Source organism: Chlamydotis macqueenii, chromosome 4 (assembly GCF_036417535.1).
Source record: "Chlamydotis macqueenii isolate bChlMac1 chromosome 4, bChlMac1.mat, whole genome shotgun sequence".
Taxonomy (NCBI): domain Eukaryota; kingdom Metazoa; phylum Chordata; class Aves; order Otidiformes; family Otididae; genus Chlamydotis; species Chlamydotis macqueenii.
In genome coordinates this window covers 56,164,913-56,187,724 of record NC_141559.1, presented here as the reverse complement: position 1 = coordinate 56,187,724, position 22,812 = coordinate 56,164,913, and the positions used below count along the sequence as shown (strand labels likewise).

At 43.2% G+C, this 22,812-nt stretch overlaps 1 protein-coding gene across 1 annotated transcript in view; it reads right to left on the bottom strand.

Moving 5' to 3' along the window:
- CORIN (corin, serine peptidase) overlaps positions 1-21,899 on the bottom strand; it is a 156,627-nt gene extending 134,728 nt beyond the window's left edge. Inside the window, exons 1-2 of the mRNA XM_086747497.1 lie at positions 21,750-21,899; positions 2,945-3,089 (exon numbers count right to left, since the gene is read on the bottom strand). Of these exons, the coding sequence (XP_086603623.1) occupies positions 2,945-3,089; positions 21,750-21,824 (220 nt within the window). The 5' untranslated portion in view covers positions 21,825-21,899. The remainder of the gene's footprint in view (positions 1-2,944; positions 3,090-21,749) is intronic.
- Between the last annotated feature and the right edge of the window lie 913 nt (positions 21,900-22,812).

The following is a 22,812-nucleotide window of genomic DNA, read 5'->3' as shown; positions in this document are numbered from 1 at the left end:
CTTATTAGAAGGCTCTTGATGTCCATAGGATTCAGATGAAGTTGTAAGATATCAGCAATTTTAGTCATGTATAATCTAGCCTTTTCTCCCTCCTTCAAATTTATATTGCTGAGTTAGGTCTTCGTGGCCAAGGTCTTGCATGTTCGGTCTTCAACAGTCCAAAGTAAGAGCCATTCCTAAGCCCTCCTGTCCTCTGAGGTAACACAAATAATCAACAAATTACTGTGGTCATGGTCTAAAAACTAGAAATCCTTCATAGCAACTGGTACTGCCTCTACTTCAGTGAATGACACAACATTCATTGATTACAAAATTTTCTTCTACACATTGACAAGCATGCTGTACTCCTGGTGAGAGATAGAACAGAGCCAGAGTGTAACTACTTAAAAGAAATCAAAACTGAACAACTCAGTTTGATACTTTCTTCTATGGACCATAAAAGTCTCTTGTATCTTTAGTAAAAATGTGTATCTCTACTGATAATTTGCATTGTCCTTTCTTTTTACACAGCTCTAACAAAATAACTTTTTCAAGGGCTTTGCATCTCGAGTACTTTGATAGTAAATAATTTCTGAAAGGTTGATTAATGACATATTTTGAAAATAGGCTCCCATGATACACTCAAGTAGGATATTCTCTATTACTACAATATAATCGTACTGCTTTACATGTCTCCTTCCACCCATACCACCTTTTCAGTTTCTTCAACATCAGAGCTTGCATGGATGTGCAGGCAACAAAACAGATGTAAGGAGAGCGAATAGGAAAGTTCTAAGCTGTATGCACACTTTTTCATGTGTATATGCCTCATTTAATTAAAAAATATTACAGAAGGAAAAGAATAATTACCTACAAATCTACCATAGGAAACAAAATATTTTCTTGCAAAATACAAAAGTGCTAATTTTCTGATGAGTTTGTTACCAAAGTCGAATCAAAAAAGTTCACAAGGTTCTAAATGATATACTGGAGTTCTCTATTTATCTTTTAAGCACAAGCAAAAGATACTAGAATGACAACCACAGAATTTAGCTCCTCCATTTCATGAAAAAATAAGAACAGAATTTTCTATATATCGAATAATTTCTGTTGGTCAACTAATTTCTTACATTATAAGTCAACATACCAATTTTAGACTGTAACAAAATTCAGTTATTATTTCTCTGAAATGAATATAAAATACTATTCTCAATATAGTATATTCCCAATAAATATAACATACTATATTTTACTACATACATCGTAAAGATGCCCACAGAATTTGTTAATTTAATTTCAGTCATCAGATAGATGTGTTTCTAGGCTATCAATGCACATAAAATGAAAGCTACTAACTGAGAGAGAATACTAAATTATAATCATGCTAATTCAAAAGATACTGAAGGGAGCCTTGCCAGTTTTAGACTTGGGTAATAACACCAAGCCTTATTCTTCACCCTACATTAATCACACTGACTTAAGAGGCGATAGTCTTGATTTTTGCTAAGTAAGTAGGATCGGAACAAGTCCCATTTCCCCAGAGGATTTCATACATTTTAATGAGTGTTATGTCGATACATGCCTCAGAGGAGGAGATTGAGTAGAGCTGACGTAAATACACCTGCTTTTTTATCTGCTTTCTCAACAAAGAGTGAAAATCTAGGGCAGAGGATATGAAGGATACAAATGGAATGCTAAACATAAGGAAAATAAATTGAATGGCATCATATTTCCCAATTGCCAGACTTACTTGATTTTAATCCACTTCAGACGGTTCTTAGTTTAAAGATACATCGCAAGACTTACTTGTCAATCATAACATTCACTGGTTTTCGGGTTTTTTTTACTTCCCTAACTTAAGCTAAATGAAAAGAACAGGCCTACGATGTCCTTTTGCAAATCCTTTACAGACTGAATTGAGAAAACAGACTTCAGTTGTCTTGATTTTGACAGTGCTGAAGGTGCTATTGAGACATGCTCTGTTTCTTCCTGTGCTTGCTAACTGATTGTATGATGCGTATTGAAGCTGGGGGTTTAAAATAGGAAAATAGATTTATGTCTATATACATCACACATTACCCCACTTGTTACAGATAGTTAAGGAAGCTCAACTAGAAAATATTCTCATTAACAAAAAAAAAGAAGTAAAAATCCCAGAAATTCTCAGCACAGATGATTTTTTAACTTTTTTTTTTCCCCTGAAAAAGTAATGTTTTAACCTAGCGTTACTGTCTTTCTCATGTTGTAGTAGAAGCAATTTAATTATAAGATATGTCAGCTTCTCTAAAGGTAAAAAAGGGAAGGCTTTTAAAAAAAATTTTTGTAATAAATTATTATCTTTTAATTCTGTAACAGATACAGCGTTAATTAAGAAATTAAGCCATTATGAAATCTAATATACCTGGGACAAGTTTCCACAAAATATACTTGGGGTTCTGCATTGATACATATTTCATATTTAGAAAAAATGAATATATTTTTCCTTAGTTAAACGGTAATATTTCATAGGCTGTTCAAAAAGATTTGTGGCTATTTATAAATCAACTTTCGCCTGAAAATAAAAATCAGATTTGCATATCAGTGTGTGACATAAAGGGATAAATATTCCATTCCACTAACCGTGATCTAAAGTTCTAACATAAGTATCTTTTTGTCCTTGTAAAATGACTGCTGGAACCATCTACATACTATGTGCTCAAGGCAGTGTGCTCCTGAAAAATCTACTTTGAGAAATTCAGAAAAGATTTCCTCTTTGGTACCTTAAATACATTTTAAATATATACATCTGAATAGCATATTTATTTCTCTGCAATAAACATTATTAAGTCACTAGGTAGATTATTTTGTTAGGTAGATGGGCTAAGAGATATCTTTAATGTCCACAATTACATTAGCACTTGAGAATGCCATCTCAGTTTTAGTCTCCTTAAATAAAAATGTGTGAGTTTATTCCACTAGCACTCACCTACAAAGGTAAGCAGGATCACCAACAAAAGGATAAGGGCACAGATGCACGGAATCAGTATTAGGAGCAAAAGTCGAAGGAACTTGGCAGAAGCCAGTTTCTGAGAGCAACCATTCCCCATATTATCCTCATCTGTTCCTAAGACCTGAAAAACAAAAGAGCACAGTTTTATCATTCTGGTGTCAATTAGTAACTCCTATTTTTTTAATAGCAGTCCTCCCCATTACACAGAAGAGCTACATGATTTAAATGTATGCTATAAATGGCTTTTAGATTCTTAATGAAAAGTTGTACATCAACTTCCTTTTTGGTGGACTGCTGAAAGTAATCCATACAATTTAGTTTAGTTCACCTAATATCCACAGACTAACAGCTTCATTGAAATTTCTAAACATTTCTGATGAAGTAGAAGTTGGATAGGCATTTCATTTGAAAAAATGTAAAATACATAATAAATGTAAGCAATAAGGTTAAATGCATCTTATTTTATAATTAAAAGTAATCCATTACTAATTATTCAAGAGCTCCATGTTCTTAGGTTTCTTTTCTTTTATTAAGGAATCAAGCAGCTGTTATAATCTTTGCTTTAAGCAACAATAGAAGTTATAAGGACCGTTCTATTTATTATGCACAATAGTGCTGTCTCATTTATTAAGTACTTAACAAAATTATAACTTATCACAGTATTCTGTAGAGTTTGCAACTAGCATTTTCTGTTCTGTAAATGGAATATAGAGGAACAGAGAAAAAATATTTTCTGAATTCAACTGAGCTGCACAAAGTACAAAAATTCAAACCTTTTCAAAAGCCTAAACATGTATTTAATATATATATTTTTCAACATAACTCTATTAAGACTATTATGTCATACTGGAAAAATGTCATACTTTTTAAACAGAACCATGAACAAAATTCCAAATGAATATTCAATAGCGAGATTGAAACTGTTGTTATGAAGTTAAAACATCTTTCTTCAAAATTCACTAAAAATAATTACAATTTTCCCTACGATAAGGTGAAATTTGATGATAGAATTAATAATTCCAGACAATGTCTTCCCAAAGGATGACTAATAGTTTATCCTCTTTGTTAGGAAGATCAATCACATTGAAGTTGGTCATGACAGGACACAAGAGTGTAAATGCATCCATCACCCTGACAACCTCTCCCCAAAAAAACCTCAAGAGACTGAGGTCTACAACATACATATTATTAGTCTCGCAAATGCCAGTCTCTGTGGGTTATCCCATTGGTTGGCTCTGCTGTAAGTGCCTCTCTGTGAAGAACAGGTTACCAGACTGACTGGCACAAATAGAAGTTCAACTATTTCTTAAAGAATTGCTGCATAAATACTAGATTTATACGCCCTCAACCACACTGCCCATTTTACTGTCTTGACTGAGAAGATTGTAGGCATAAGTGGGATTTACAGCATTATTTCCTATCATTCTGCAATGTCTCTTGTTCCAGCACAGCACAAAGACTATTTGAAAGGAAACTTTCCTTGCCAGTATTAGAATTATCATCTATTTCTGATACCCCTGGTTACTCAGACGCTACAGACACTGTACAGACAGCAGAAATTAAGAAAACTGCATTTGTACAGTTGTATGTACCTTTTCTGATCATATGTTATCTGACCTCCTTGAGATCCATCCAGTGCAGTGTCCCACATGACTTTTTTTGCTACTTCCACTGTTCAAAGCAAAGACCAGGCAACACTGAAAATGCATACAGTACCAGTATGGTGTGCAGTATCGCACTTGATAACCTCCTTCCTGTTTCAGTGATTCAGTCAGGGGTGGCCCCAACGTGGGGCCAAGGAATTTTGGATAAAGATATTAATTGGGAGCAGTAAGAGGCAAAACAGGGACTGAACTCGGATAGAGAGCAAAATGATTGTGAGGAATTTATGTTGTTCTAATTGTGGTGAAGGGACAAGGGGTAGATTGCGTGTAAATCATCTACTTTTTCGTTTGGTGTTGTGATGATAGTATTTTGATTTTGATGTGGGGAATTATTTTTTGTTGATGTGTGTGTATTTTAATGGTAATTCTTAAATATGTGATTCACAAAGGCGAGAGGTGGAATGTGTTGGTTTTGGTTAGTGGCAGGGGCTACGGTGGCAGCTTGTCCCAGAAGCTGCAAGAAGTTTCCCCTTTGTCCAGTGGACTCAGCTTGGTCTAGGGCGGACTGGCCTCTGGCCAGGGCTGAGTCAATTCGTGACGGAAAGTTCAATAATAACACCTCTGTGACAACGTATTTAAGAAGACAAAAAAAAAAAAAAAAAAAAAAAAAAAAAGAAGAAGGAGAAGTGAAGAAGCAGCTGAACAGAGGCAGAGAGGGGGAGGTGTGAGCCTTGTGGGCTTTGTGGCCCTCACCCTCTGGCCTCCCGCTGGGCGGCCGACTGGGCCTGACTCGGCCTGACTGCAAGAAGTGAGAAGGAGATGAGATGCGAAGAGAACCTGAGAGGCATCTGCCTGCTCATTGTGAAGAATTTCTTGTGAGAGGAACCATTGCAGATGCCAAGGTCAGTGAAGGAGGGGGAGGAGTAATGCTGCTCCTGGCCAAGATTCCCCTGCAGCCCATGGAGGCCCACAGAGGAGCAGAGATCCACTTGAAGCCCATGGAGGACCCCACGCTGGAGCAGGTGGAGGCCTGAAGGCGGCTGTGTCCCATGGAGGGCCCGCTGGGGCAGCCAGTTACTGAGGGACTGCACCCCATGGAAAAACGACCCACACTGGAGCAGTTCACGAAGGACTGTGGCCCGTGGGAGGGACCCCATGATGGAGCAGGGGAGGAATGTGAGGAGTTCTTCCCCCAAGGAGGAAGGAGCAGTGTAAACCAATGTGTGATGAACTGACTGTAACCCGCATTCCCTATTTCTCCCCCTGTGCCGCTTGGAGAGTGGGAAAGAGGTAGAGATAATTGAAATAAAGTTAAGCCTGGGAAGATGGAGGGGTGAGTTCTCTTTCTCATTATCCTGCTTTGGTTTTAATAATAATAATAAATAAATAGTTTTCCCAAGTCAAATCTGTTTTGCCTGTAACAGTAACTTCAAGGATATCTCCCTGTCCTTATCTCAAACCTTCGACCCTTTCTTGTTATGTTCTCCTCCATTCCCTAGGAGGGTGGGGAAGCGAGTGAGAGACTGCGTAGCTTGATCCTGAGTGGGGCTGAACTACAACAGTCCTACTACTGGGCTTATGCAGCAAGCAGGATGTAAGTTGATGGTCAACTTAAAGATGGTGGAGTTACCTGAACATCTGATACAGCCAGCTCAGGGTGAGAATAGTAAGAGTTGTCTCTGTCTATTCAAAAGGTACAGCCTGGGTGAGTTGACAAGGTCTGTAATCTGATCATCACCATTTCCCACAACAAGAGAAATCTAAAGAATGTTGGAGAGAGTTAAGTGGTTGTCAGAAGCATTTTTCTTAATCAACAGCTTATTCAGAAGTTGCAAATGCTGCAATCCAAGACTTCAGGATATCTCAGCTGAATTACTGCTCTTAACTGCAAGTAACACCTCAAATATCCAGGCACAGATAAAGAAAAGGATTTTGGTGACTTTTAGGAACCAAAACCCAAGTCAGAGTCAGACAATCCCTGCTTGACTATGTAACTTCCTGCAGTCCACACCTGCCCACATTTTCATATTAAAGTCGTCAAAGTCTGCCTGAAGTTTTGCTTCTGGTCATGCTGGAATATAGCAGCTTAGCAGCTACTCATGGCAGGCTTCCCTGAATTCCATAACCTTAGTTTGCACAGCCTGTATCAGGGCCCCTTGGGAGGTCTAAGCACAGGTAACAGAGGAATAATGCATCTCTGTTACGAAAACACAGCTTCCATAACTACTTTTGAAAGCATAACCAAAAAAAAAAAAGGGAGAAAAATGGCATAAAATTGCCCTTTCTAACAGTGCAGTGTTATGGTGCTCCTGCAGGAAATGCGTCTGTTGAGTTCAATTCTCTCTTCAGCCTGAAGCAGTTGAAAACTAGATCTACAACTCAGAGTATCACAACCACCTGAATATAGCCCTTGAAGTCACCATATTCCGTAAAAAAGAACACAGTTCTGCTGAGCCAGATAATGGGGAGCAGGACCTATTCTTCTACACAGCCCAGTGATTAGGGCACTCGGGAGCCAACTCTTAGTTTCTTCAAGACAAACAAATGTAAAATTCAGCTAATTTTCCTAAAGGAATGACTTGCAATCAAGATGCAGTTCTTGCAAATCCCAGGCAAAAGCGCCCAACTCCACCCAGCGCAATACAAGGTAAATGCTGACCCATGACTCCACAAAGAGGTTGTCTTAGGAGTAAAAAACTTAACATTATCAATAAACAACAAAATTGTATTCTCAAATAATAGGGGGAACACATAGAATAAGTATTCATAATCAATTTTTTTGACTCTTCTTGTAAGGAGGAGGTGATATTGAATATTTCGGAAGTACATGAGATCTTAATAATCCCAAGCACAAGTGTATAACTGAGAGCAGAGTTACCACCACTGTTGTACAGATGCCTCAGAGTTAAGCCAGGAGAAACATTAAATAAGTGCCAATGAAAACAGTGAGCTTCTCATGTTCCTCTGTTTCTGTGAGAAATTTCTTCTAAAGTCTATTGGCATTGTGGATATTAGCTACTTCAGGCAAATGTTTATATTGAAGGAGAACCTCAAACATTTTCTTTCTTGTCAACTCCTGAAAGCAACAATAAGTCTCAATCTTTCCATTGACAACTTACTACCACAGATTTTAAAAGGGACTGTTGTATCCAAATTTGCTTTCAGTGACTGGTCAAGAAAAGAATGTTGGATTGTGAAAGACGTGCTTCTCTAAACACCACAAATTGGTAGTTTTGTAAAATAGCAAAGTAAATATTTATAGGCAACAAAACAGCATGCTGTATTTTAACTTTCTACAGGAAAGGTCTCATGAAAAACACTAAACCTATTTAAAATCATCATCAATGACTCAGCAAGCATAAACTTAATTTTTCCAGTTTTCCAATTTTGCCAGTTTTCCATCCCTTGAACATCTACATGAGTTTTTTTCTGTGGTGAATATGAGATAAAACTAGATATAGTGATAATGGTTCCTATATCATCAATGATAATTTAATAAAGTGTCTTATAGATAAACATAAGTGCATTATACCTACTTTTTATATATTCCCTGATACTGCTTCTTTCCCTCTTGCCAACAAATATTGCAATACACAAAGGATATATGCACTTATTTCAAGTGCTCTGATATGCTGGTGGTATCTCATAAACTTCAGACATGTTCTGTCCTCTCAATTCTAATAAATAATGGAACAGAGGTATAAATAATGGAGTAAATGCATAAGTAAAGGAATCTTCAGAGAAAAATGGGCCTGTAGAAGGAACCAGGGGTGCTACATGCTTATTCACTTGGCTCAACTTCAAGCTTCCAGGTTAGTGGCCAAGATAAGAAACCAGTCTCCCTCAACTCCCTCTGTAGTCAATAGTTTCTGTGAATCATTTCTCTAAGTCTGTAAGACTGAGGTACCTTACAGATACACATTTATCTCCCTTTCCAAGGGAAGGGCAAGAATACTTAGAAGCAGAATCCTTAAGGGTAGACTGAAAGAAATCAACCCTAAATACTGGAGGTTTTGGTATAAAATAGATTTAGCACAACACTGGACCAAAGCATATTCTCAATACTTGAAGAAAATTGGTGCAAATTCCCTTCCTACCACTATTGTTAGAAAACTCAGTTCAAGAAAGACTTTTTTGAATTAAATACTGCGTGCATCATAGTTTGGAAATGTCACTGTTTGGTTTTTAAGGCAACAAGTCATTTCCTTTTAATACAATCAGGTTTTGTATTAAACAAGAATATAGTCAGAATACAGGATGCTTAAAAACATCAGATAATTTCTTCTGGCAGAAAAAAAAAAATCTGTCCCTAATGAAATGCCATTAACCACTGCTTACCTGAGTGCCATTCTTTCAGTAATGACTGCAATAAAGGGAATACACCATGAAGTAACTCTGAGCTAACTTCAGCACAGATTTTTTTTAAATCCTAGGCTTACCTAGAACTGCTGGATGATACTGCTCACAGTTGATTTTCTGAAACCACAGAGGCAGAAAAAAAAGTAACTCAAACCAGTCCCATCTGACTACAGAAAGACTAAAAATTAATTGGATCAAAATTCACAGCTTATCTTCTGCAAGATGTGGGGAGAATTTGATCTCATGGGTGTCATTTCAATAACATGCCTGTCATATTAAAGCACAGAAATGACAGAATACATTAAGATTTATGGGTGAAAAGCCTATGGTAGCATGCAATTTTCCTTTTAGACACAAAAAGTATCTAAGTTACTAGTCTATAAAACAGCCTGAATCATGGTATAAGCATTTTACATAACTATCTCCTGCTGTTGTCACCATAAACCTAACAGATGTTCTCCCAATAAAGAAATAACATTAGGGCTAACAGCCAACTGTCAGTATCTTCTATGCATGATGGGTACCTTGTCTTCTACAAAGATATGTAGATCCAAACTGTTGGATCAGAAGCATCAAAATATCTTGAGCAAGCCATACACCAACATACAATGTAGTGTTTATGCTGGAAAGAAATGGAAAGAAAACAAGTACTACCATGAAATGCAGAAAGAATATCATTAGGAGGCAGTAAACAGGTGGTTTTGTAGAAGTCTTCATAATGCCACTGAGGAATCTGCTACCCAGCCAAGCAATAGCTCATGTATGGCAAATATTTCAGATTATGAAAACTATCAGCAGTTCTTTCCATATCCTTGATATTGTTCCTCTTTTAATGTTGAAGCAGTGCTCTGTTGTCAGCTCCTGTGATTTTACCAGCTCTCATTATGCTAGTCTTAAAGCTCTAGATATTGGATCCACATGACCATACCAGCCATTACAGCTTTCCATTCCCTGTAAGGGAAGATAGTTCCCAGTTCTCATGACTACAGAGCAAGAACTGAACATATGAAGTGTCAATGTTTAAACATGCAACAGCATATATAAAGAAATTTAAACATACTCATTCTTATAGCCTTTTTTGACCAACTCACAATATTCAAATACCTGAGAGTAACAGAAGTTGCAAATGCTCTACATTTTTTTGAGTTCTGCCCTGTTCACATGAAAATTTGGGAGTCAGCAGTGCACTTCTATTTGACTATATCATCCAAAAAATACAACACAATGCTTTAATAGTCACTGTAACAAGTAGAAATGGTAAGACAAATCCTTCAAAGGTACAGGCAAAGTCACATGCTAAAAACAGGAACAGCCAAAAAGTCACTGGAAACAAGGATTTGCATAATCTTTCATTTTCAGTACCACGACATAGAGGAATCAGAGAGCCAAACTGAAATGGACCAACTGAAGAATGAATGTTAAGGCAGCATAAGAAATTGGATACTAAGCAGCTTTTGTCTGCAAATACAAGTAATACTCAAATTCCAGTGTATGTGAATTTAACAACAAAAGTGCCATAGTTATTCTGAAATGAAATAGTGGAATTTATGAAAAAAAAAAACAAAAAAAAAACCAAAAAAAACCTTTTCATACAGCAAGACAGAAAAAAAACATCACCACCTTTTCATACAGTGATGCAGCAAAAACCCCTTTTCATACAGCAAGATAGCAAACATGAGAAGCATGTTATTATCACATGAATTCTTATTTGCACAATGAAATGAACTAGTTTTCCTGATAGTTCAAATTCACTGTAACCCTGTAACTTCTCCCAGGAAATTCAATATCCTCAGACAAATTTCAAATTGCTGACATAATTCATTCAGAGTTCATTTTGATGACCAGATCTCCTTTCCCATCCATGAAATGAAATACTCTGATTTACCCCTGTTTTAACCACTGAAATATATTGAGTCATCATACCAATCTGAAATACATAGTCCCAGTAAGGGAGATGACATAAAAAGCCGGGCACATCTGTCCAAAAGAAATATTTGGTTGGTGCTAGATCCATGTTCAGCCAGATTCTTTTGGCTGAAGCGGAAACCTGCGGAAACCTTTAACCTTCCTGACTTAAATCTTCACCTAAAGTAAGTGGAGTATAACTGTGTGTCAGTGATGTTTCTTCTGCATACAGAAGACACAATGTATAAAGTAAGGTCATTTTTTTGCTTTTCGACTACCATAGAGACCCACTGGCCATTTCTTCTGCTCAGGTGACCTTTCAAGCTGTTATTAATCCAGCATGAGACACAGTGTAGTAAAAATCCAAACCAGGCATCGCCAGAAGTCACCTATTCAAGACTAATGAATATTGATGTGGTATTCTTTCCTTCACTTCTGTTGCACAAATTTGGGGTTCTTAACTTCTGACAAATAATTTCAGCAGTTTTGTGAGCCACTGAGACAATTTTGGAACTGAGAAACTGTGGAGATATACATGAGAATCTCAGAAGAGACAAATTGATATTCAGGTATATGAGAATTAGACACACCATTTAGCCATCATGTAGGGTCACTACTGATCACTCTTCAAAATGTGAAGTAGAATACAGAGGGAAAAAAAAGATGTTTATCACTACTAGAGAACAGTCGAATCACCTCTTCAATAGCAATATGTTTAAATCTCTTCCTTTTTCAAAAGAAGTGCTGCTGAATAACGATTCTACTTCGGCATAAAGGTTAATTGTTTACATACTGTACATATTCTACATATTTACAATTATTTATCATTTCACTGATGTAAGCTTGCCACTACAACAATGGATGCTTCTTATATTTACAATGGAACTTTGTTGAATTTTAAAAAAACCATTCAGATTAAGAAATAGTTTAGCTGATGGCAAACTTACTACAATTCTAAGCTCTCTCTTCTTTATTACTAACAGCTGGTGGCAAAGACGTATGATGTTGCCATGTCTGAGCAAGATTTAGTAAACATATGGAAGATATCAAAGATTTTTCAAAAACTGAAAAGTCTGTGGAAGACATTCATTTTAAGAACTACACTATGGTTAGCATTATCTGATATTTCTCAATACCAGAACATTAATATCCATTCAGCCTACCTCAACAGCTAGTGGGAAAGTGTTTTGGGGAAATTAATCTTTAATTAATGCAGAATTTATGCTTTGGGGCTTATCATTTTTCTTCAAATTTCAAGGGCTTGTAAAAATTACTTATGAAAGTTTCAACAGCGCCACGCTGGTTTTCTGAACACACCCAGAGACTGCTCTAATGCCTTCCTGACTACTCAGATGTTCACTGCATTGAGGTTTGCTAAGCAAGTACAGCACTGACGGCAAGTCTCTGGTATACATTGCTGAGAATCAGTTCAACAGGCAGGGGAATAACACAGTACTCACTTCAGGTTCCTGGTTTGCTGGGAATTCAATAAGCAGATGGCTGCACAAAAGCCATTAGCACCAGAAAGCAAAATTGGAAACCATAAAAAAAACTTATAAAAAATCTTAGTGGCCTAATTTGTGACAATAAAAATACTTTGGAAAAAAAAAAAAAACAACATTTTAAGGGTGGAGTGATACAATTAGAGGAAAACCTCCTCTTAAAAGCAGCCTTCAAGCCTGAAAAACTATAAAAAGAAATCCTGCCTGCCCTGTGGCTTCCATTCAGTGTATCAATCACTGCTTGTGCAGAAATCTCATCAGAAGCCCCACCCCTCACAATGCAACTCGATCGCATAACTGGACATACCTTTTTTTTCTCCTATTAATATCTGATCAGTAGGCTTAGCCTTCTGAGCTTGAAGGTGACCAGTACATCATGTATGTGCCATGTGCATTGCTGATTATACAATTACTTAACCTATTTAAAATCAGAAGCTTCCAAATACATGAATTGGATGCTAAACTGGAATGCAAGCTAAACAAACAGCAGGAATCTTCTTAGAAGCATTTGTCTCCTTATGGTTCATGCATTTCTCATTCAATTTTCTCTAAAATGTATAGATTATCCTTACACTATAAACGTCTGCCTAGAATAAATTAATTTTTTTTTATTTGAATGTGTAATGTTAACTTTACATTACTGACTTTTTTTCTGAATTGTGAATAAAAAGATACTAATGTTTGAACCAAGGATAAGAGCAACAGCAGTATTAATCAAAGGAAAAGACATGGTTTAGAGTTAAAGCAAAGCTTCATCTGTTCAGCATAGCTGGGTATTTATTTGTCCTCTTCACAAAGACGAAAAGGTACTTACACAATGTCTCACAGGTCAATAACATACTACCTGTAAAATTTTGAGGTCACTCATTCATTTTTCAATAGGATACCACAGAAACATGTCATCTTTGAACATTTTAATTCAGTAGGAGAAAATAAAGAAAGAAAAGGATATTTTTTGAAACTACCAGGACATCTTGACAGAAATAGGTCAAGAGGTGACTAGAGATTAAGCCTATTCATTATTGTCAAAGTTATGAAACAACGAGCTGATGCAGAAAACTCAAATTAAATGGGTTAACAATGCACTTTTACATTGGTGTATGCGTTTGACTATGACTTTGATATAGTATCAAAGGTTTACGGATCACATAAGGATTTGTAGGATAAAACCTTCCATCTAAGTCACTGAAACAATAACAATCTGGTGAATTATTTTGTCAAAGAAGAAAAGTTCTACTATATTTATGGCTAGGCCTATTAAATTTAATTGTCATCCCTAGAAAGGATGCCAGCCTCCTCCCATTCATATTTTCTTTGGAAATCTCCAAGAATCACATAATAATCCTATCTATCATGAGGAAAAAGCAAATGGAAATCATCTGGGTTCTTAGCCCTTCCAGACCACTATCAACACTATTCCATATATTCTGACTGTATAGAGAAAAGAAGAATTGTTAATAACTAACACATTCAATTGTCATTTCAGACTTCCTTTCCAGCCTTTTCTACATGCACTACAAATCACTTAAACTTACACCTTTCAAAGGGCTAGGCAGGGACAAACCAAAGCTTAAAACAGGCATTTACTATTTAATTATTTTGTTAAATGTTTGCTACAAAGCAAATAGTAAACAAACAAACAAAAAAAAAGCTACTTACTCTATAGTTCCTGATATTCTTTCAGATATGTTATCCATTTGGATAATGTACATGCACAGAACTAGCATCTTTCAAACAGTAAGTTGTCTCTCAGCAATGTCTGTCCCTCAACACTGTGTGATGGCAAAAATGCACAGGCTGTTAAGGCAAGGTGGGCTCAGCCACCTGTGTTTCTTCCTGAAGATGTGAAAATGCAGGAGGTTGGCGAAAGCCCAACTGTAGCATGTTCTGCTTCTATAATCTCCAGGTCCCACTGGTTCTGGAACAATTTTAACACAGGCAAAATAATCCACTCAGCAAAAGATTTGACATTGGAAGCTGGAGCAATGGAAGAAATCTCCGTGTTGCACCACAGGCCCATGGAAGTCCAGAGCAAACATAACTGCGTATTACAGATATATGCTGTATTACATTAATGCAAAGCTGCAGGTCTCAGAGACCTGGGATGGAAAGCGCCTCAGTGTTACCAGTGGCTTTATTTCCAAGAGAATGCCTTGACTGCTTTCTGAAATCTAATGAGATGAGCAATGCAAGGAGCACGTAAGTGATTTCTTAGTGCTTCATAGGGAGGCAGCAAGGGGAAAAAAAATGAGAGTCTCTTTTGCTAGGAAATGCTTCCTGAGTCTGAAACATTCTCAAGTAACTTTCACTAATATTGGAGTAACAATATAGGCTATTGTGAAACTAGGAGCTCTCTGAGGCAAGTACCAATGGCAATTGCTCTGGGCGATTACTGTTACTGTTAAATCACTGTTAAGTTAAATCTCTCTGGTATCAAAGAGATCAGACATGGAAGATTCTAGCACATTCATTTTTAAAACACTAGGTTCTGCATATGGCAGAACTGAGGGTTACAGGTCTGAGGAAGAGAAGAAAGGAAAGACAGACTTTGACAATCACTGGCCAGCTGGTCCCAGAGCACAAGCGCCATCCACTGAGCACTGATCTTGAACTCCCTCTGAACTACGACACATGAATCGGAATAGATGCAGTCTGATGCACTCCCAGAGAAGGAAACTCATATCGACCTTCGCTTCCTTTCCCCTAAGGACTGGGTGAAGATGACTTAAATGCTCAATATAGAAAATGCTTCTTTTGCAAGAAAAAGTGAGCCCTGGAATTCAGCAAGAGCAGTAGTTTACCAGAGCACCTGCAATGATGCAATTTGACAGTCTTCTTTCCTGCAGGCTTACAGGAGCTGTCCCCCATGGATTACTTTATGAGGAAAAGTTTTTAAAATTGCCTCAATTTCTGTGTTCTCTCTGGGGAAAAAAAAAAAAAAAAAAAAAAACAAACCAGTATATATTGATTTAGCACGTATGCAAAGGCTAGGCTCCCACAGAATGCATACTGTTGTGGGAAACATGCTTTGCAACGAGGGGCAGGGCTTGAATCATCAAAGATAAACTTCACCATTCCAAAGCAGCACTGGCAGTATCTGATTTTCAGCCTCTTTTCACTTTATGCAGGACAACATGCTAAAAACTACCTTATGCTGGCAACAACACTAACAAAAATAGAGAATTATAAACTGTATGGCACCCAAAGAAGCAGATGCTGCAGCAGTTCTACTCTAATGACAGAGATGGTGAAAAAGAACTGAAGGATGGCTGGATTCATTTCATCCCTTCATGATCTGGGGATCAAGGAAGAGGGACAGAGGAACAGATAACCACAGAGCTAACACTGCCACTGTGGTCAGTTGTGAGCAAACCTACTTTCTCAAGCTGATCTTCTGTTGAGGTGGCCACCACTTCTAGATAATTCAGCCCCTGATTACATGGACATCTGTACTGGGTGTAGGTGGCAAGCTGCTGACAGTAGGGGTACTGAAGGCATGGCCTCCATGACAAGAGACCAGGGGCTGTGCCATGCTGGACATGGCCAGTTCCAGCTGGCTCCACACCACAGGACACAGCTGAGCCCATCAGCCAAGTCAGGGGTGCCTCTGTGAAAACATATTTAAGAAAGGGCAAAAAACACCACATAGGCAAAGAAGAAGTGGAAAAAGAGTGAGAAACAGCAGTGCAAACACCAAGGTCAGAGGAGAAGTAGGTGCTCCATGGTGAAGCAGATATTCCCAAAAGGACTGCAGCCCATGGAGGATCCACACTGGAGCAGAGGAAGAATAAGAAGGAAGGAGCAGCAAAGAAGAATCACAGTCCTCCCCTCCACCACTCCTTGCCTCCCTGAAGGGACTGAGTGCCACCTGCAGCGATAACAAGGGGAAGGAGAGGAGTCTGGCGTAAAGCTGAGCCTGGAAATGGGGGAGGAGAGGAGTTTTCGCCAAGTGTTTTCATGCTTCTTTATGGTTTTGTTTCACAATACCTGAATCAGTAATTAAATACTTATATTAATCAGTAATAACCTAATTTCCTCCAGTCAAGCCTGCTTTGCCCACAACAGTAACTGGGAAGCCATCTCCCAGCCTTTATCTTGACACACGAGCTTTCTCACTCTCGTTCTTCCTATTTTCTCCCCTCTGCAGGACAGAGAGGGAGTGAGACTGCATGGGTGCTTGGCTGTGAGCCGAGGCCACCCCACCGGCACAGGCTGTGCTCCAGCGGGCTCCGAGGCCAGGAGCTGCAGCATGGATGCACCAGAAGGATAAGGCAGAGCAGCAACCAGACAACACTCTCCGGTATCTGCCGCTGGTTTTAACCTCCAGGTATTCAGATTGCACAGGTAAAACAACAAAAAATAACAGCATATACATAAATAAATCATCACAAGCATCACTTTAAATACTGTGGCTTGAAACCACAGCTGAGGAGAATCTGTCCTTTCAGGGGAGCAGTCTTCTGGACAAGGTAGGCACCAGATGAAAACTAACTTGGACTTCAGAGGCAGTAAGATTCCCATCTCTTTTTGAAACAGCAAGCTCTTGCTTGATTGTTGTCTCATTATTATTTTTACATTTAGGATATTAAACTATTATCCCAATTTCTTTTGTGTCTGCTTATTAGAAAGTCATGCCGAAATTAAAAACCCTACTTGGAAGGGAACTATCTGTTCCAGAGCAGAATAGCAGAAATGAATTATGCTTCCATCTGACAGTTTAAAAAGGAGAAAAGAATCCACCATTAGGGCATGAAAGCACACATCGATCTGGATGCAGGGGGAAGCTCTCAACGCCACGCAGGCCCGCCCGCCGCCCAGGGCCCAGCGGGAAGCGCAGCCAGGCACACGGGAGCCCCTCGCGCGAGGGCAGCCGTTAGCGCGAGCGGAGCCGTTAGCGGAAGGTCAGCGTGCCGGGGCCCTGACGCTGGGACCTGCCGGAGGGACTACCCAGCTGCTCTATTTTTACTACGGTATTTTTTGTATTCAGACTTTCCACTGCAGGCGGCCCAGGTCAGGGGGTCCACTCTGCCAGGGGAATCTTGACAGGTCAGCCCAGCAAGAGTTATTTATAGAGGGGCGGGGGACAGAGGGAAGGGATGCGATCGGCATCATGTTCTTTTGTCGCGGGGCAACGAACAGGGAGAGGCACCCATGAACAAGCACCCCTGCCCCCGTCCCTCAGCACAGCCGGGTAAGACGGCTGTGGCGGGGAAACCCCAGGCACCACGGCACTGCATGCCATGCCACCCGCCCTGACCACACCAGTCTGCCCCGCTGCTGCTCATGGCCTGGGGAGAGGGGGCAGCCCGGGCCGGCGGGAGGACACAGAGGCTGCGATGTAAGCCCAAGCCACCTAGGCAAGGCCCAGGCGCTCTTCCTTCCCTCTTTTTCCCCACAGAACCTCTCAGGAAGTGAGGACCCACCTCACACACGTATGAACTCCCCGAGTTACAGATCCCAGCAAGTGGAGGGGGGGACTCTTATGCCCTGGCACCCAGACTGAGCTTCCAGACAGTTCCAGATGGAACTGCACACCCTCAGGACAAAACTCAACCGCAGAGGGACACTAGAATTAAACATACAGAGGCAGTGATGGTAGTCAAGCTAGAGCCTATCTGACTACTGTCTTCAGAGGTTGTTCTGTTTGCGAAGACCTTTTCAAAGAGGATTTAAGCTTTGCTTGTCCTGCTATGACAATCCATCACTTCACAAGGGGTTACCATCCACTTTTCTCCCCTGGCATTGGAGAGTTGTACTTACCCAGCCTTCCATTTATGAGGTCTGTTTTTTTTTTTTATTAGGGAAAGAAACTGAGACAGAATAGAAACATCAGTATTTCAAACTGTAATCCCACTGCCCCCCCCGCCAAGCCCTGCTGCTTAGCTGCTTCATTCCAAAGGCATTTAAAAATCAGGAGGTGTCTGGCTGACACATTTGGAAGGGCCTAGGCAGCATGTGCAATCCCAGAAGTGCCCTGCTACAAGTGGCCTGACACCCACCCCTGGCCGGCATTCATCTGGCTGTGTAAGCGCTTGTCAAGCATACCTGACACGCTGACAGGAGTCAACTTTTCCCACACAATGTAGCAGTAGCCACCGTCTTTTAAAACCTGACCAAACCAGGAGATAGTGCCGTTGTGTGTAACTGCTTCACAGCGCGAAGCGCGTGCTTCACATCCGCCTGAAAGCGGATGACCTGGTATCCACGGCCTCCTGGTCCAGACAGGGTCAAAGCCACAGCTCCCATCTCTGAACGAAGTGCCTGCAGTGCTGATATTGTGCCTGCTGTACTGGGATGACCTGAATCTGCTGGGCCTCAGTGTGGCAAAGACTCTGAGCCCAAACAGCCACTAGGGCCACACCGAGGGAAGCACTGTCTCCCTGCTTGTGTACAAAGCCCTCATTTAAAGTTTGGCATTTGTTGGTTAGAGCAGTTGAGTAGCGGTGAGAGGAGAAGCCACTGGGTTTCTTCACCAGGTGTAACCATCCCAACACCTCCTTTTCTGTTCTCCCTTCTCTTGGAAGGACCCTTCCCCTCCTGCTAAAAGAGATTTCTGTTTGGGTGCTTATCCACCTCAGCCTCTGCACGCACTCCTGGCTTGGCCACGCAAGTAATGACAACAAATTATGTGTCTGGCAATGTGTGGACTTAGTATAACAGCAGGACAGTAATGTTCCTCGAGGGAGCAGAGTGCTAAGACCTAAATACATATATCAGCTTAGCAAAAAACAAAAAAAAAAAAAAAAAAAAAAAAAACCAAAACCCCAAGAAATCTCCTACATTCATGTAAGCTTGCATTTTTAAATAATTACTGGCACTGTTAACAGTCCTGGCTTTCACTCGTATCTGCAGACATCATCTAATACATAATTAACAGCTAAACAATAATACAGATATATTAAATTGCCCCATGTGCATTGCATGTTTTACAGAACACCTCCAATCATGACATATTTCAAACCATCTTATACTTTTGATTCACTGCACACTCAACTTATCTACCACAGGCACACAGCTGAGTGCCAGCAAAGACTTCTGGAGAGGAAGTGAATGCTATCTTCAGTGTTTTATAGTCCCGGACTATGGAAAATCAAATGTTTTGTCCTGATGGTCCCATCAGATACTAAAAGAGCACAAGCAGATTCCTCTGTTCTGGGCAAGCAAGCTGTGCTGCCTGCCTTATCACCCCGAGAGCCTTCTCAAGAAAACAAGTACTGGTGGCTTCCTTAAAAATGCAAGGAGTGCATATGAGAGATTGAAGGGTTGGGCTTCCCCACAGGCAGGAAAACCCAGCTGCCGGGGTACCCCATAAATGTCTGATGGAGGAGGGAAAGAAAGTCATGAGCATTTCCTTTTTAAAGGAGATTTGGTTGTCATTCAGGATTCCCTGGTCCCCCAGAAGAACCCACAGCATCCTACAGAACTCCAATGTCCAAGGAGATGTCACCAGCTTTGAGAGATACATAAGCAGAGTGGTCCTCTGATTCCTTGTACGATTCTTTCGTAGTTGTTTGGATTACCTCAGTGATGCATTAATCCAACGCTGTGTCACAGTACCTGAGAAGTTTACAACGGACATCTCCAACTAAGGCATCCACTACAAAAACAAAACTAAAGAATTACAATTTAATCCTGCTAACTGGTGCATCTTCTAGGAACACAGGAAAGGTGTAAGTGGCCATATGGAAAAATCCATTCCCATATTTTTACTGCTGAAAGCTAAACCTTCCCAAGAGACCCCGTGAATGCATTAAAAGCTCTAGATATTTGATTTCACTTAAGAGTTTCACCATCGCAGCCAGACTGCTAGGAATTTAAAATTAAGGTTAATTAATTAATCGTCTGCCACAAAATGCGTCCAAGGATTCTGCATTTTAAATCAAGCGGAACAGCAACGCTACTACTGAAGGGCACAGGCGAATTTGCACACTCGTAACACCCGCCGCTCTGCCCTTTCGGTCGCGTACGGACGGGTGTGGCAGCGCGGGAAGCTCCGCCGCCCTCTGCTCAGGTGCGACAGCATCCACCTCAGCGCTGCTGCGCCACCTCCCCGCTCCGCCGGGTGGAGACAGGGGGAACCGCCACACACCCCCCGCCCCGCCCCCCGCCACCCCGCCACCCCCGGCGGCAGCTGCCGTTCGCTCGCCGTGGGGCTCCACACAGGCACCGCCACAGGGAGCCCCCCGGCCCTGCCGTTCACCTGCGACCCCCTCTGACCGCGCCGCCCGCCCCGGGGACACCGCAGACGCCCGCTCCCCGGCTAGAAGAGGGCAGGGCAGGCTGGAAGGGTGCAGGTTCGCACTGACGGGCCAGCTGCCTCGTACAAGCCGCCCCCCACCCCAACTCCCGCCTCTGCAGCCTCTCTGCAAAGCCTGCTCCTCCGCCCGCCCCCCCCCCCCCCCCTCCCATCCCTCATCCCTCCGCCCAGGGGGTGCGTGTTGGGAGACTGGGAACGCCCGCGCTACCCGCCTCGGACACTTGCATCCACCCGGGTGTTCTGTTTCTCCCTGCAAGGATTAACTGCCTCCGTCTGTGACCCTCCACGGGATGACCACCTCCCGTGGGTGGAGGCGGCCAGCAGTGCCATCCCGCTGGACAGCTGGGGGCGGGGGAGGGGGGAAGGGGTGCCTCCACCGGACGCCAAGGTGCATCCGACGCGAGGGTGAAGCCAGCCCTGGCTGCTGCCGGAGGCAGCTACCGCGCCGGGGGGGACGGGGTCACGGTGCGTCGGCTTCCCGGGATCTCGGCCGCCGGAGGAGCCGTGCTGCCGGAGGTGAAACCCAGATCCTGGCCGGACCTGTTGCCACCGGGCTCGGCGCAACTCCTCCCAGCTCCTTCCAGCGGCGGAGCGATTAACAGGCACATCGGCCTCGCCGGTCTTCCCTGCTGACTTTGTGAGGGAAGTGGGACCAGAGCGCCGCTAAGCTCTTCGTGAAACGCCGATAACGACTGCTTGTTAACTGCGACTCACCTACGTCCTGCGCACTGAACTCGGCCGTCCCAGCGCTTCTCCCGCACACACCCCCTCCCCCCCGCCCCGAGTTTCGACCCGTGAGCGCTGTGGGACGGCTCCACGGCGGCAGGTTGGGCGCGGGCGGTCACTTGTCCCCGGCCGCGCCCCCCTGGGGACACGGCACCCTTCCTGCCTGCGAGCCACCGGCCCGCTCTCGCTACGGCGGATCGCGGGGCTCGGAGCAGGGCTCGCCCCTTCGCCGCTTGCCCGGGCAACCTGCCGCTCTGCCCCGCGGCGGCAGCGCAGGCTCTGCGCGGCGCACGGGCATCCCTCTCCCCTTCTCCCGTCCGGCTCCCACTGAGGACGCCGCCCCCCGCCCGCACCCTGGGGGTCGCCGAGCGGCGGAGCCAGTCGCCGTCGCAAGCCCCCGGCCTCGAGCGCCCTCGGGCTCGCCTTACCCGGTTGGCGGAGAGGACCTGCCGGTAGCGCTCCTCCTCCGCAGGCAGGGCAGGGAACTGTTGCATGGAGAGCATGTTCTGGCTGCCGCTGAGACCGCTCCACTTTGGCCGCCGCGCCCCCACTCTTCCCTACCTCGGCCTCTGACAAGCCGTGCCCGCCCGCCTCCCGCACATACACACTTGCGGGGCGGGGGGGGCTCCGCATTTTGTCTGCTCGGCAGACTCCCCCTCCCCCCTTCTCCACCCAATAATAATAAACCTCCGCGAGAGAGCCGCCACATCCCCACCCCTTTTGCACACAAGGCTCTACCCCTCGGGGACAGGCTGAGAGACAGCCCACTTGCTAATTTCTCCCCAGAGCCGGCCCCCGGAGAGGGCAGATAAGGTGGGCACAGCCTCCGGCCGCTCCCCGCCCCGAGAAAGGGATGCCTCGTCACGCCGCGAAGGGCTTCAGGTGGCGAGAGAAGCCTGAGCCCGGGGCGATGTGCGCGGCAGAAGTCCGCGGAGCTCGCGCTTCGCACCCCTTACCTGGGCTCGCAGGGGCTCTGCCGCGGGCGAGGGGCCAGGCTTGCCGGTGAACCCCCTACCCCTCGGGACGCGGACCGGCGGCTGAAGCTCGGATCAGCCCTTTCCCGGGACACGGACCCACCAGCTCTCCTGGCCCGCCGCGTCGGAGCGCGGAGTTCAGAGCGGGTGATGGCGAACCCGGGCAGGGCTCCCGCCTCCATTCACGCACTCCCCGCCTGCCTTCCGGATGCTCCTTATTTTACATTTTCATTTTACCCCAAGGATAGGCAGCTTCGCGCCTGCAGGGACTCCCGCGCTTTCCCCCGCGGCACAGCGGCTTGCCCTTCCCCAGCCAACCCTCCTGATCTCCACGAAGGACTGAAAGCGGCGCCGGGTGCTGTCGTCGACACAGCAGAAAGCGGAGGGGAAGGGGCTCCGGCGGGAGGAAGCTCTCCCGGAGCCGGCGACAGGTTTCTCCAGCTCCTTCCCCGCAGCGAGGCTCCGGTCCCAGCGGCTCCGGGGCCCACGCAAGCCCGTCACCCCCCGTCCCGCCCCT